General features: G+C 45.6%; 1 protein-coding gene across 1 annotated transcript in view; it reads right to left on the bottom strand.

The window, feature by feature from the left end:
* DYNC1H1 (dynein cytoplasmic 1 heavy chain 1) overlaps positions 1 to 14,908 on the bottom strand; it is a 77,511-nt gene that overhangs the window by 35,083 nt on the left and 27,520 nt on the right. Inside the window, exons 11-25 of the mRNA XM_043557043.1 lie at positions 14,507 to 14,653; positions 11,900 to 12,040; positions 11,373 to 11,549; positions 11,125 to 11,235; positions 10,920 to 11,039; positions 10,189 to 10,428; positions 3,461 to 3,616; positions 3,220 to 3,333; positions 2,667 to 2,777; positions 2,381 to 2,590; positions 2,057 to 2,203; positions 1,683 to 1,849; positions 1,410 to 1,583; positions 304 to 469; positions 34 to 222 (exon numbers count right to left, since the gene is read on the bottom strand). Coding sequence (XP_043412978.1) covers positions 34 to 222; positions 304 to 469; positions 1,410 to 1,583; positions 1,683 to 1,849; positions 2,057 to 2,203; positions 2,381 to 2,590; positions 2,667 to 2,777; positions 3,220 to 3,333; positions 3,461 to 3,616; positions 10,189 to 10,428; positions 10,920 to 11,039; positions 11,125 to 11,235; positions 11,373 to 11,549; positions 11,900 to 12,040; positions 14,507 to 14,653 — 2,370 coding nt within the window. The remainder of the gene's footprint in view (positions 1 to 33; positions 223 to 303; positions 470 to 1,409; positions 1,584 to 1,682; positions 1,850 to 2,056; positions 2,204 to 2,380; positions 2,591 to 2,666; positions 2,778 to 3,219; positions 3,334 to 3,460; positions 3,617 to 10,188; positions 10,429 to 10,919; positions 11,040 to 11,124; positions 11,236 to 11,372; positions 11,550 to 11,899; positions 12,041 to 14,506; positions 14,654 to 14,908) is intronic.

Here is a 14,908-nt window from a genome sequence, read left to right as displayed (position 1 = left end):
CCTCTCCGCTGGCCCACTTCTACTACACGTTACCTGGTACTTATCAATCCAAGTGATGTAGGTGTTTGGGTCAATCGAAGTTGCTTTACCAAAAATCTCAACTTCTGTAACAGACTCAGCCAGAAGTTTAGCCAGTGTGACTCTCATCTCCTTTTCTACCAGCGTGAGCCACTCGTTGATTTTGGGATGTTCAGTAATCGACACAGGAGTTTTAAACATAACCTAAAATACGTATGATACAAGAATTAAGATGTACAAAGGCAGGAGAGAAGCATTCTAAGTTACAATCATAAACTTCACTACCTCCTCTCCTTCACGGGAGGAAATGCCCAAGACGACAGAGTTATCCTCGTTTAGGATGATGCTCGAAACGCCAGCAAACATTTTCTTGAAATGTTTCTGTAACTTAGCTACATTCTTACTGTTGCCAATGATTTCAAGCAAATCTTCATCACCCACAAAATAGAACCTAAAATTAAAATAGCATTCAAGTTGTAAAATGTCACATACACATAAATAAGGTGCATCAAAGTGGAGCTTCAAATTACAGGAAGGGAAACTAGACTTGGATGCTGATGGACAATCTCCAATCTAAACTAGGTCCGAGTTTCCTCCAGCCCTCAGCAAAGGACACACGTTTGTTGAACAAGCTACTGAAGAGGGATTCCATGCACTTCATGCCATTCATCTTACTTCATGAACGTATTTTTTTAAAGCCTGTTCAAGGGGCACCTAGGTAGCTTGAGTATCTGCTCTTGATTTTGGCTCGGGTCATGATCTCACCATTCGTAATACTGAGCCCTCCATCGGGCTCCGGGCTGACAGCAAGGAACCTGCTTGGGATTCTGTTTCCTTTCCTTGCTCTCTCTCTCTCTCTCTCAAAACAAACAAAATAAATAAAAGCCTGTTCAATTTACAGTAAGCAAACTATTCACAAAGGAAGAAATGCCGTTTGGAAAACAATCAGAGCTAAACTTTTAAGAGATGCAAGCTGCCTAAAAGGGTGGATAATAGTTTCAATGAAGCTTAATAAACAAACACAAGACAGAAAGTGAGGAATTATTTAACATTATAATTAGGAATACGGGTGCCTGGGTGACTCAGTCCGTTGTGTCCGAGCCCCGCGTGGGGCTCTGTGCTGGCAGCTCAGAGCCTGGAGCCTGCTTCGGATTCTGTGTCTCCCTCTCCCTCTCTGCTCCTCCCCCTGCCCTTTCACTCTCACACACACATGCTCTAAAATAAACATTTTTTAAAAAAAGGAATAAATGCGCGGAAAGGGAGTAACATTCATTTTGTTACTAGTAACAAAGCTTCTGATGTCAAAGTGACTAACACACAGACCCACAGGGGAGAGGGGAGGCTCCTGAACTTGGACTCGACTTCAGCGCAAGTCAAAGCAATCATCTTACCTGGGGAAAGAGGATCGCTCTCTTTCCAGGTATTCTCCCAATGCTTTCTGGATCTTTCCTAGCAGGTCTGCCAGTCTCTCCAGAGACCTCTGTACCCCCTGGATATTCAGAACATCCATTACAAGGGGAGACTTGGATACCTTTTTCATCAGAGCCAAAAACTCCGTGCTGATACTACGAATCAAATCAAAAGTGTCGTTAGCCTTTACGTGAAGAAGGGTCACCAGTCACACCTACCCCTCAGTTCCTTTGCACCCAAGCTGGAGGCCATACCTCTGGAACCGCTGGGTCTCCACCGGAAGCAGGTGCTTGATATCTGCGCTTCCCGTGAAGATGCCTTCCAGGTACACCCACCGCCTCTGCACGTCAATCCACACGTCAAAGAGAGCCATGATCCGATTCAGCTTATCTTCCCAGCTCAGGGCATCCTCTTCGAAAACCTAGTAGGCAGATGGGAAGCAGAGCCCAGCTGCTAAGCGATTCACTCATAGATAGGCCAAAGCTTAGTAAAAAAACTGCAGGTTATGTCAAGTTATTTGACTCACGCTTTAAAAAACAGGCTTCTGGTAACTGCCAGTCAAAAGTATTACAGAGAAATTTCAGGGGAAAGCCTGATCAGAGAGGGAAAGCCTGCCCAACAAGGGTACCTTGTAGTACGGAGAGAGCTTCATGGCGGAGACACTGTTGATGTGCTCTTTGACCTTGTTGAAGAGGTCATCCCAACCTCGGATCAAGCGACACTTGTTCTGGTAGTTAACCAAGTCTAACTCGTAAGTATTCCATACTTCTCTTATCTGAATTAAAACCAAAAAGGGGCACCTTATTAGTATGTGGGTGTTTGCCAGGTATACAAGCAACTAAGTGCTATGGGGACAAAAGGACCGCAGATGAAGCTCTTGTTTTTACACAGCTCAAACTGACCTCACAGCCTGAAATGTGACATAAATGGGGCTATCAGTCTATTTACTCACCTGCTTCAAAAATTCTTCCAAAGCCATCTCCCCTTGTGCCACAAGCAGCACATCCTTGACAATAGCTTCATTTTTCTGCAAGTCAACATCCCAGATTTGGCCAAGGGTTAGCTCAGAAACAACCCAGTTGACATGAAGTCTTTTCATCAGCTGCTTCCAATGGCGATCTTTGAGTGCTTCGGACTTCAGTTCAATCACCAGCATGTTTATCTGTGGAGAGAGCAAGCAAGGTTACCGTGCAGCCGTGTTCCTAACAGACACCACGACCCCAGCACCGAACCACTACCTTCAGGTAGCCTTTCAGAAGCCTCTGGACAAACTCATAGGATGCGTACTGCCGTAATCGGGCAGGGAAGTTTTTCAGCTGGTTCAGGAGGCCATCTAAATTTTGTCGAAGCTGTCAAGAGGAACACAAAATGATATTTAGTTTGCCAACATTTCTTTAAATGGTGAATTATCTTAAAAAATGTTTTCTGGGGGTGCCTGGGTGGCTCAGGAAATGAAGTGTGACTCTGACTGTGGCTCAGGTCATGATCTCACAGTTCATGAGTTCAAGCCCCGCATCGGGTGGAGCTGACAGGGTAGAGCCTGCTTGGAATTCTTCCTCCTTCTCTCTCTGTCCCTCCCCCGCTCATTCTTTGTATCTTTCTCAAAAATAAAAACAAAACTTAAAAAAAAAAATGGTTTCCAAACAAATTTTACATCAGTCCAGATAAATCCTAAATGACCATCATGTGACATTCTGAGGATGCACAATACAGTTCCCTGCCTGCGAAGCTCCTGAGTGGTCTACGACCATCAGCATATGAGGACACACACCACATCTCCTTTAGGTGTACCTTTCGAGGCTGGACGGAAACCCACGGCTGCTCCTTCATCTGATCAATCTGCTCCCAGACCTTGGAAAGTTCCGACCAAACGCCTTTGAGGTCCTGCAGTTCTTCTAAGGCCACCTGAAATCACGACAGTAGAACAGTGAGACTATGCATGCAGAAACCACCGCGGCTCTGGCAGAGCCCCTGACGCGGCCCTGGTCAAGGGCAGACTCAGGACGAGGAGCCCCACCCCCGCGGTCCGCACCTGGACGCGCTCTTCACTGCCGCTAAGCAGCCCCGTGTCGGTCAACTCCAGCGCCTCCTTGGCCTTCGCACACTTCTCCCGGTCGTCCTTCAGCCTGCCGAACTTTCCTTCGTATATGGTAAGAGCCTGAAGCGCCTCCTCTGGGCGGAGATTGCCCTGAAAGCGGTCAAAATGCACAATTGCAGGACGAGGTCCCAGGACAGGTGCATGCTTTGGGTCTGAAATGGTGGAAAGCACCTGCTGGGAGTCTGGAAATCTGTGATTCCCTGAACATGTCCACACATGTAAATCTTCAGCAAGATGTACACTTAAAGTTCATGTACATCACTGAGTGTTAACTTCTACTTCCATGTCTGAAGTCAATAAAGGTATGAAGGAGAAAGGTGGAGCACCTCTCCGTTTAGTCACTGTCTCACTGAGTGCCTTGGGAGACGGGAAGAGAGGAGTCAGGACAGACTGGGGCCTGGAGCAGGATGCTCCCGACCCGAGGGGACATGGCTCTCGGGCGGCTGCTGGCCACGCACTCCCGAGGCACACAGCTGTTACATCAGTTCCGCAGACAAGAATGAGAAATCAAGTAGTCCTCAGGGAAACGGCCTCCAGTTGACCATTAAAGTACTATTGGCTTACTCTTAATTTTAGTAACTTGAGAATGACTATATACAATATCATCAAAAATTTAAACTAGAACACATTACTAGCAAAAAATGGCAAGAAAACATATTCAAATTTTGGTGATCAGAATCTCGCCTGTTGATCAATACTTATTCTGCCTGAGCTACAGTGCCAGGATTAGTGACAGAGAAGATCTCCTTAAAACAGGAGCCCTTCCAGGCCCTGGACAGTGTATGACTTTAGTATTGTAGTGCTCACAGGTGCAGAGCACAAAACAAGCTTTTAAAACTCACAAGGGACAGAAAACTAGCCAAAATGACAAAACGGAAGAATTCTCCTCAAAAGAAATTCCAGAAAGAAGTGACAGCTAAAGAATTGGTCAAAAGCAACATAACTGAACAAGAATTTAGAATAACAGGCATAAAATTAATTGCTGGGCTTGAAAAAAACATAAAGCACAGAGAATCTACTGCTGCAGAGATCAAGGGACTAAAAAATAGTCATGATGAATTAAAAAATGCTATAAATGAGGTGCAAAATAAAATGGAGGTGGTCACACTGTGGACTGAAGAGACAGAGAAGAGAATAGGTGAATTAGAAGATAAAATTATGGGAAAAGAGAAAGCTGAGAAAAAGAAAAAAAAAATCCAGGATCATGAGGGGAGACTTCAAGAACTAAGTGATTCAATCAAACGGAACAATATCCGTATCATAGGAATTCCAGAAGAAGAGAGAGAAAGGCGCTCAAGATGTACTTAAACAAATCATAGCAGGGAACTTCCCCAATCTGGAGAATGGAAACAGGCATTGAAATCCAAGAGGCACAGAGAACTCCCTTCAGATGTAACTTGAATCGAACTTCTGCACAACATATAGTGAAACTGGCAAAATACAAGGATAAAGAGAATTCTGAAAGCAGCTAGGGATAAACGGGCCTTAACACACAAAGATAGACACATAAGGGTAGTAGCAGACCTATCTACTGAAACTTGGCAGGCCAGACAGGAATAGCACGAAATCTTCAATGTGATGAACAGGAAAAATATGCAGCCAAGAATACTTTATCCAGCAAGTCTGTCATTCAGGATAGGAGAGATAAAGGTCTTCCCAAACAAACAAAAACTGAAGGAATTCATCACCACTAAACCAGGCCCACAAGAGATCCTAAGAGGGACTCTGTGAGTGAAATGTTGCAAGGACCACAAAGTACCAGAGACATCACTACAAGCATGAAACTTACAGATAACATGATGACTCTAAACCCATATCTTTCAATAACAACACTGAATGTAAATGCACTAAATGCTCCAATCAAAAGACATAGGGTATCAGAATGGATAAAAAAAAACAAGACCCATCTATTTGCTGTCTACAAGAGACTCATTTTAGACCTGAGGACACCTTCAGATTGAAAGTGAGGGGATGGAGAACTATCTATCATGCTACTGGAAGTCAAAAGAAAGCAACAAACTAGACTTTCAATTAAAGGCTATAACAAGAGATGAAGAAGGGCATTATATAATAATTACACAGTCTATCCGTCAGGAAGAGCTAATAATTGTAAATGTCTATGCGCCGAATATGGGAGCCCCCAAATATATAAAACAATCACAAACATAAGCAACCTTATTGATAAGAACGTGGTAACTGAAGGGGACTTTAATACTCCACTTACAACAATGGACACATCATCTAGACAGAGAACCAGTAAAGAAACAATGGCCCTGAACGATACATTGGACCAGATGGACTTGACAGATATATTTAGAACTCTACATCCCAAAGCAGCAGAATATACTTTCTTCTCCTGTGCACATGGAACATTCTCCAAGATAGATCACACACTGGGTCATAAAACAGCCCTCAAAAATATAAAAGAATTGAGATTGTACCATGCACACTTTCAGATCACAATGCTATGAAACTTGAAAGCAACCACAGGAAAAAGTCTGGAAAACCTCTGAAAGCATGGAGGTAAAAGAACATCCTACTCAAGAATGAATGGGTCAACCAGGCAATTAGAGAAAAAATTAAAAAATATATGGAAACAAATGAAAATGAAAATACAACAATCCAAATGCTTTGGGATGCAGCGAAGGCAGTCCTGAGAGGAAAATACATTGCAATCCAAGCCTATCTCAAGAAACAAGAAAAATCCCAAATACAAAATCTAACAGCACACCTAAAGGAACCAGAAGCAGAACAGCAAAGACACCCCAAACCCAGCAGAAGGAAAAATAATAAAGAGCAGAGCAGAAATAAATAACATAGAATCCAAAAACAGTAGAATAGATCGATGAAACCAAGAGTTGGTTTTTTGAAAAAATAAAATTGATAAACCTCTAGCCAGGCTTCTCAAAAAGGGAGATGACTCAAACAGATAAAATCACGAACGAAAATGGATTTATCACAACCAATCCCTCAGAAATACAAGCAGGGAATACTATGAAAAATTATACACCAACAAACTGGACAATCTGGAAGAAATGGACAAATTCCCAAACACCCATACACTACCAAAACTCAAACGGGAAGAAATAAAGTTTGAACAGACCCATAACTAGGGAAGAAATTCAATCAGTTATCAAAAATCTCCCAACAAATAAGACTCCAGGACCAGCAGGCTTCCCTGGGGAATTCTACCAGACATTTAAAGCAGAGATAATACCTATCCTTCTCAAGCTGTTCCAAAAAACAGAAAGGGAAGGAAAACTTCCAGACTCATTCTATGAAGCCAGATTTACTTTGATTCCGAAACCAGACAGAGACCCAGCAGAAAAAGAGAACTACAGGCCAATATCCCTGATGAATATGGATGCAAAAATTCTCAACAAGATACTAGCAAATTGAATTCAACAGCATATAAAAAGAATTATTCACCATGATCAAGTGAGACTCATTCCTGGACTGCAGGGCTGGTTCAATATTTGCAAATCAATCAACATGATACATCACGTTAATGAAAGAAAAGAACCATATGATCCTGTCAATAGATGCAGAAAAAGCATTTGACAAAACACAGCATCCTTTCTTGATAAAAACCCTCAAGAAAGGAGGGACAGAAGGAACATACTTAAACATCATAAAAGCCACTTAAGAAAAGCCCACAGCTAATATCATCTTCAATGGGGAAAAACAGAACTTTCCCTCTGAAATCAGGAACACGACAGGGATGTCCGCTCTCACCACTGTTGTTCAACATAGTGTTGGAAGCCCTAGCATCAGCAATCAGACAACAAAGCGAAATCAAAGGCATCAAAATTGGCAAAGACGAAGTCAAACTTGCACTTTTCCCAGATGACATGATACTCTACACGGAAAACCTGACAGACTCCACCAATAGTCTGTTAGAACGGACACATGAATTCAGCAAAGTCGTAGGGTACAAAATCAATGTACAGAAATTGGCTGCATTCTTATACACCAATGATGAAGCAACAGAAAAATAAAGAAACTGATCCCATTCACAACTGCACCAAGAACCACAAAATACCTAGGAGGAAACCTAACCAAAGATGTAAAAGATCTGCATGCTGAAAACTATAGAAAGCTTATGAAGGAAACTGAAGAAGACACAAAGAAATGGAGAAACATTCTGTGCTCGTGGATTGGAAGAATATTGTTAAAATGTCAATACTACCCAAAGCTATCTACACATTCAATGCAATCCCAATCAAAATTGCACCAGCATTCTTCTCAAAGCTAGAACAAACAATCCTAAAATTTGTATGGAACCACAAAAGACCCCGAATAGCCAAAGTAATATTTGAAGAAAAAACCAAAGCAGGAGGCATCACAATCTCAGACTTTAGCCTCTACTACAAAGCTGTAATCATCAAGACAGCATGGTATTGGCACAAACACAGACACGTAGACCAATGGAATAGAATAGAGAACCCAGAATTGGACCCACTAATCTGGCCAACTAATCTTTGACAAAGCAGGAAAGGGCATCCAATGGAAAAAAGAGAGTCTCTTTAGCAAATGGTGCTGGGAGAACTGGACAGCAACATGTGGAAGAATGAAACCAGACCACTTTCTTACACCATACACAAAAATAAACTCAAAATGGATGAAGGACCTGAATGTGAGACAGGAAACCATCAAAACCCTAGAGGAGAAAGCTGGCAACAACCTCTTTGACCTCAGTCGTAGCAATTTCTCACTTGACACATCTCCAAAGGCAAGGGAATTAAAAGCAAAAATGAACTACTGGGACCTCATCAAGATAAAAAGCTTCTGCACTGCAAAGGAAACAATCAACAAAACTACGAGGCAATCGACAGAAAGGGAAAAGATATTTGCAAATGATGTATCAGATAAAGGCCTAGTATCCAAAATCTATAAAGAACTCACCAAACTCCACACCTGAAAAACAAATAATCCAGTGAAGAAATGGGCAGAAGACATGAACAGACACTTGTCCAAAGAAGACATCCAGATAGCAAACAGACACATGAAAAGATGCTCAATGTCACTCCTCATCAGGGAAATACAAATCAAAACCATGCTGAGATACCACCTCATACCGGTCAGCGTGGCTAAAATGAACAAATCAGGAGACTATAGATGCTGGAGAGGATGTGGAGAAACGGGAACCCTCTTGCACTGTTGGGTGGGAATGCAAACTGGGGCAGCTGCTCTGGAAAACAGTGTGGAGGTTCCTCAAAAAATTAAAAATAAAACTACCCTACGACCCAGCAATAGCACTACTAGGAATTTACCCAAGGGATACAGGAGTGCTGATTCATAGGGGCACATGTATCCCAATGTTTATAGCAGCACTTTCAACAATAGCCTAATTATGGAAAGAGCCTAAATGTCCATCAACTGACGAATGGATAAAGAAGATGTGGTTTATATATATCATGGAATACTACTTGGCAATGAGAAAGAATGACATATGGCCATTTGCAGCAACATGGATGGAACTAGAGAGTATTATGCTAAGTGACATAAGTCATACAGAGAAACACAGATACCTTATGTTTTCACTCGTATGTAGATATTGAGAAACGTAACAGAAGACCATGGGGGAGGGGAAGGGGAAAAAAAAGTTACAGAGAGGGAGGGAGGCAAACCATAAGAGATTCTTAAATACTGAAAACAAACAGCGTTGATGGGGGTTGGGAGGAGGGGAAAGTGGGTGATGGGCATTGAGGAGGGCACCTGTTGGGATGAGCACTGGGTGTTGTATGGAAACCAATTTGATGATAAATTATTTTAAAAAAAATAATAAAACAAGTACAAGACTCATGTAAAAAAACAAACAAAAAAAACACAGGCCCTTGAACCAAAACTGAACACAAAACAGGACCTTTGGATGCAGCATCACAGCCAGGGCTGAGGCAGCACAGAGCTCTACGGAGTAGATGGTGGGAGGCTAGACCTGTCACCAGCCCTGGTGTGGATCAGTGACACCCAAACTAGAAAACCAGATTGACACTCAAAGTCCCATGACTACCTTCCCCCTTCTCTTTACTGCCTATGTTTCTATGTATAAATAAATGACACTGAATTCTGCCCTGGAAAACCAGGTATGCTGTTATGTACTTGCTCGAGCCTCGCATTCGACGTCACCTCTGCCGGAAGTCCTCCCTCACCATCTGCCCTCCCTCCCTCAGGTCTTACCACCCCCCACCCCTTCCCCTCCCGGCAGCACACCCAACACCGCTCTCTCTCTCCCAGCTTTCGCCCTTCCCCACGGCACCTCGCACCACCTGACTCGAACACGCGTTTTCCTTGCTCGTTTCTCCCTGCGTCTCCCGCTGGAATGTGACTCCATGGGGATGGGGGCTCCTGTCCTTCCTGTTCACTGCTCCATCCCCACTGCACAGAACAGTTAGTGCTCAATAAAAGGATAGCTTAGGAACAAAAAACTTTTTTAAAACCACCTCATGATTTACATGCTCGTCATGAGGGGTTTCTGGGTGAGAAGAGATCTCCATTGGCTTTCACTTTTCAAAGAGACCACGTGCAAGTTTCAGTTACAAAAAGGAGGAGTCCTCATAAGTGGGGAAGCTAATCCACAGCAAAGCCTTTTTAAGTTTGGGCGAAAAGGCACCGAATCACGCTGTGGGCTCAGGGCAAACTGTGACGCTGGCGGGACTCACCGTGACAGGCTTGGTCTTCTCCCAGTCCGTCAGCAGGTCGGTGGTGCGGCTCTCCACGGCCCGGTCCTCCTGCACGATCTTCATCTGCAGGTTTGCCACCTGCTGCTGAATGGCAGAGTCCTTCCGCCGCATGATGTCGTTGAAGGCCCCCCACTCACCCTCTATGTTGTCGATGTAGAGCCAGGAGGGCGGGAACTGGAACCTCTGCTTCTCCAGCAGGCGCTGGCCATTGCGGTAGAGCTGCGCGAGTCAGAACACAGGTGGTTTTAGTTCTCGAATCACAGAGACTGTCGTCAGACTCCCACGTAAAGGGAAGACAGCGTGTGGCTACGGAACACACAACAACGTCTGCTCTTCTCCAGAAACCTTCCACGCCGAGAGCACGGCGCTCAGGGAGCAGCGGGGCCCAGGCCCGCCTGCAGCCGGGGGGCCCGGACAGGATTGAAGGCACGCTGGGCTGTGGTTCACCCCCTCCTTCCAAATTATAAACAGAACGCAAGTTTGAGGACTCGAAGAACAACCACTAAAGTAAAAGATTTTAAAAGGCAAAACACAGTGGACCTCAAACCTCGAGAGCTGTTTAAAATGCAGATCCCCAGGATGCCAGTGCCTGCCCTCAAGCAGCCCATCAGGTGGCTGTCAGGGAGATGGTGGTGGCTTGTAGGCACCTAATTTCTGATACCGTGCCTCACGAGGTGACGATGAGAATTTTAACTGTTCACGGAGCTCACCTCAACTTGTTTCTCAAACTGTTTTATCTTTCGTTTCAAAGACTGCACGTAGGTGATGAAGGTCACCGCGTCCGAGGTGCTGGCCGTGTCCACCGAGTGCTGCTCCAACTCCTGCCGTGACTGTGTGGAGAGAGCACAGGAATTCAACACAGAGCCGAGGGTTTGGCGGCAGACTCGCGACACGGCCAGGATCCCGCCTCCTCACCTTCGAGATCTGGGAATGGAATTCTGTCATGTTTGACCCGAGCATCTGCCCAAATTTGCTGAGAACCTCCTTATGCCAAGAGTCGTACTTCAAGTTCACCTTGGACTGCACCTGTGGGTGGACGAGCCGAGGACAGCAGATAGTCAGTCCCTCGCACCGGGGTGTTTACGCTTCCACGCGTCCTTGTCACCCACAGACGCTGTCTTGACAGCGACCTCCACCCCCTGCCCCGGGGGGACAGAGCTCACCTTGCCGTAATCTATGACGACTGGCCCAAACTCCTTCTTGGTTTCCGCATTGTCAAAAGTTCCTCGGGCCTTCCGTATTTGCACCAGGAGAGCCTGCCATTTGTTGAGATCTTCTCCGAGTCTGTTGTAGATGTTTTCGGCTTGCATGTCCCACAGGCACTGGTACTGAAGCCAGACCTGCAGGTGGACGGGAGGGTCAAATAGCACAGCTGGGCCTCTTACAGAATGTTCACACGCATTAGGTTCACGTCTCACTTGTTGTCAATACTGTCAGAAAAATTCACTTCAAGTTCTCCGAATTTTTATTTTAAAAAGGAATAACATTTATTGCTGTCTAAAATAATAGTTAATATTCTGTAAGATCTGTCCTACCATTCACTGGCTGCTTTAAAATAAGCAAGTGTCATCAATTACATCATATTAGACACACATTACATAGATTTCGGCTCCCGTGTTCATCAGACCTCATATTCACTATGTCTAAACACACTCTGCAATGTATTTCAACGAGACAGGGAGCTTCTCACCTTGACGTACTGCTCGACCTCAGTCACGATGCCCATGACCGCAGAGTAGGACTCTTCCAGGGCAACGGGGCCATCAGGCATCCGCGTTAAAGCATTCCGGTAGAATTTCTCTTCTTCAGTCAATTCGTAATGAACACCCACCTAAGCAAGCAGAACCAGAAGAAACACAAGCAGTGTGTACAAAGATGTTCATCTCAGAGCCACCTTTCGCTGAATTCAAACGAACCGAAGGAAGAGCCCGCTATACAAATGGCATTTGGAACATCTGCTTACCCCAGCCACAAGAAATCAGAGGCCTCCTCAACTCATCACCCAGTGAAGGGACATCAGATCAAGCACAAATTAGAAAATCCAAAAACCGCTACAGAGCACTTTGAGACCTATCTCATCTGAGAGCAGAACATAAAAGGCAATGTCCAAAGAATGGAGATTTCCATGACCAAATATTTACACCGACTTGGATGATGGAAGCGATGACACATGCATCGTTTCAATGATCTGAGTGCTGGCTATCTGCCAGGCACTGCTGTGGGCACAAGAAACAGACAAAAAACTCTGCTCACATGGGCTTACACTCTGTGGGAGGAGAGATACTTCTCAGCAGGTGAGAAGTACCACGGAGATAAAGCAGGAAAGAGGAGGGCTGGGAGTGTGGGGTTGGGGAAGATCAGGGAAGGCCTCACTGAGCAGGACCAGGAGAGGGAGGGAGTGAGCCCTGTCAGTATGTTGCTACTGGGGGTTCTGAGCAGGGAGGTCAGCAAGTGCAAAGGCCCAGGGGCAGGAGCCTGCCTGGAATGTGAAGAGAGCAAGAGGCCAGTGTGTCTGGCACAGAGCCAGCGAGGGAGACACTGGCACTCAAGTCAGAGAAGCAATGAGCAGCACATTACGTGGGGCCCAGCACTCTGCCATGGGACATGGGCTTTCATGGGGAGTGACATGAGAGGCCATCAACAGGCTCTGGGAAGAAGTGTTGGGACTGACATAAAATCTAAGACTTTGGCTGCTGTGCTGAAAACAGGTTTTAGCAGGGGGCAAAGGCAGACAGAGACCTGTCAGAAGGGAACTTTAAGAATCCAAGTGCGGGATGATGGTACCTTGGACCAGTGGGATCAGTGGACGTGGGAAAAAGAAGATCAGGGTTAATTCTGCAGATGGAAACAGTGGGAGGCAAGGGTGACACCTCAGCTTGGCCCTGAGCAGGCTGAAGGCAGAGAAAAGGAGTGGGGGTGGCAGCTAGTCTGAGGGAGGGGGTCAGACACACACTCAGTTTTCGCACCCACGAGTCTTGTGGAGATGGGTCTAGAGCTCAGGATAAAGGCCGGGCTGGAGGTATGAGCCCAGCTGTCCCATCTGGCCAGCAATGGACCAGGTGAGACAGGTGCTGGGGATGGAGAGTGCACTCAAACAGTAGGAGCCGGAAGAGAGAGAGCCAAGGAAGAGCCGCAGAGGACACTGGCCAGTGAGGTGGGAGGAAAACCAGGACAGCCAAGCGGAACAAGCATATCAAGCAGGCGGTGGAGGTGGGGGTGGGGTGCACACCGTCACATCCTGCCACTGCCACTTCTCAAGGGCTGAGAAGCCTGCCATAACAGCAGGGAAACGCCTGTGACCCTGATGCCTGAGGGGCTGGACCCAGAGCAGGTGTGCAGACGAGTTCTCTGTGTTTTCACCAGGGGGAGCTGAGAAGTAAGGTGGCTAGAGGGTGACAGGAGGCTCAGCAGAGGGAAGGTGAGCTGGGCCACAGAGCAGGGGCACGGGCTCCAGCGTAAGAGGGGCTGGCTTCTGTTTGGTTCAGTGTGGAGACAACAGGACAGCAGTGTGAACAGACACCTGACGAGAAATATCCTGCAGTCTGCACACTCCCAGAGCGAAAGGAATGGTTCATAGCTCGGTTCGGATTAGCTGGTCACCACCAAGGCTGAGTCTACAGGGGGCTTGCTACCACGAAAACACCTCAGAACTGAGCCTATGCTGCTTATATTCAAAGCTGAGACTTTCTAGAAGAGCCTGTTACAACAGAGGTTATGGAAATCTGCTTATTTGAAAACCACCAGTCTTATTTAGAAGTAATGTTGCTCAGACCAGGGACTAAACAGTCTTTTCAGTTTTCCTTTTGCTCCAAAAGCACATTATTATTATTGATACTCTTATTAAAGAGTATATCCGGGATTTGTTTTAAAATAGTCTGGTGGGGAGAAGGAGGAGGGAAAGGAATAAAAATTTAAATTGGCCACATGATAAACAAAGCAGGCTGATGTGAACTCATGAGATTCCCTCTACTTTTGTGTGTATCTACAAACTTGTATATTAAAAAGTGGGGGTGGGGAGAAAGAGGAATTAAAAGACGGGTTCATGGGGGGAATTGCTGAGAGACTACTGAAATCAGAACTGCAGATGCAACGATTTGGGAAAGCAGCCACGGGGGAAAAATGCCAAGTCACATAAGCCTTCCTCTAGCTTTCCCTTAGAATGCAGAGTCCCAAAGTCGGGAGTCTTGAAAGACATATGGAGAGCACCATTTCCAGGGATATGGAGGAGAGGTGGTGCCCCAGGGCCCTAGGGAGGCCTGGGCAGAGGCCATGTGGTGCGAGTCCCCGGAAGGCTCACCTGGTACCTCTGACTCTGGATCCTGGGCAGAGACAGCACAACCATCTTCCAGGCAAACATTTCCTGGTACAGCTTGTACCTGCACTCTTCGATGGGCGGGTTCAAATAGATGACCTGATTGGTTATCCTTAGCTCATGAACGACATTCTGCAAAGGGAAGATTTCATTTCTTACTCAAGTATCTATTTCGATAATAGGCTTTCATGCATTTGTGCCGCCAGAATCAGTATTCACAAGAAGGGTGATCATTTCTGGATTAAAAATCCAACGCTGAAGCATGGCACTGATGTACTAATAAATTACCGAACGCCTCCAGGGGCTACCTTCAATCAAACGGTACTGGATATACACGTACGTGATCGTCACTCAGTAATTCCCTCAAGTACAATCAGGTGCTAGGAA

This window comes from Prionailurus bengalensis, chromosome B3 (assembly GCF_016509475.1).
Source record: "Prionailurus bengalensis isolate Pbe53 chromosome B3, Fcat_Pben_1.1_paternal_pri, whole genome shotgun sequence".
NCBI classification, from domain to species: Eukaryota; Metazoa; Chordata; class Mammalia; order Carnivora; family Felidae; genus Prionailurus; species Prionailurus bengalensis.
This window is presented reverse-complemented; position numbering and strand designations above follow the sequence as displayed.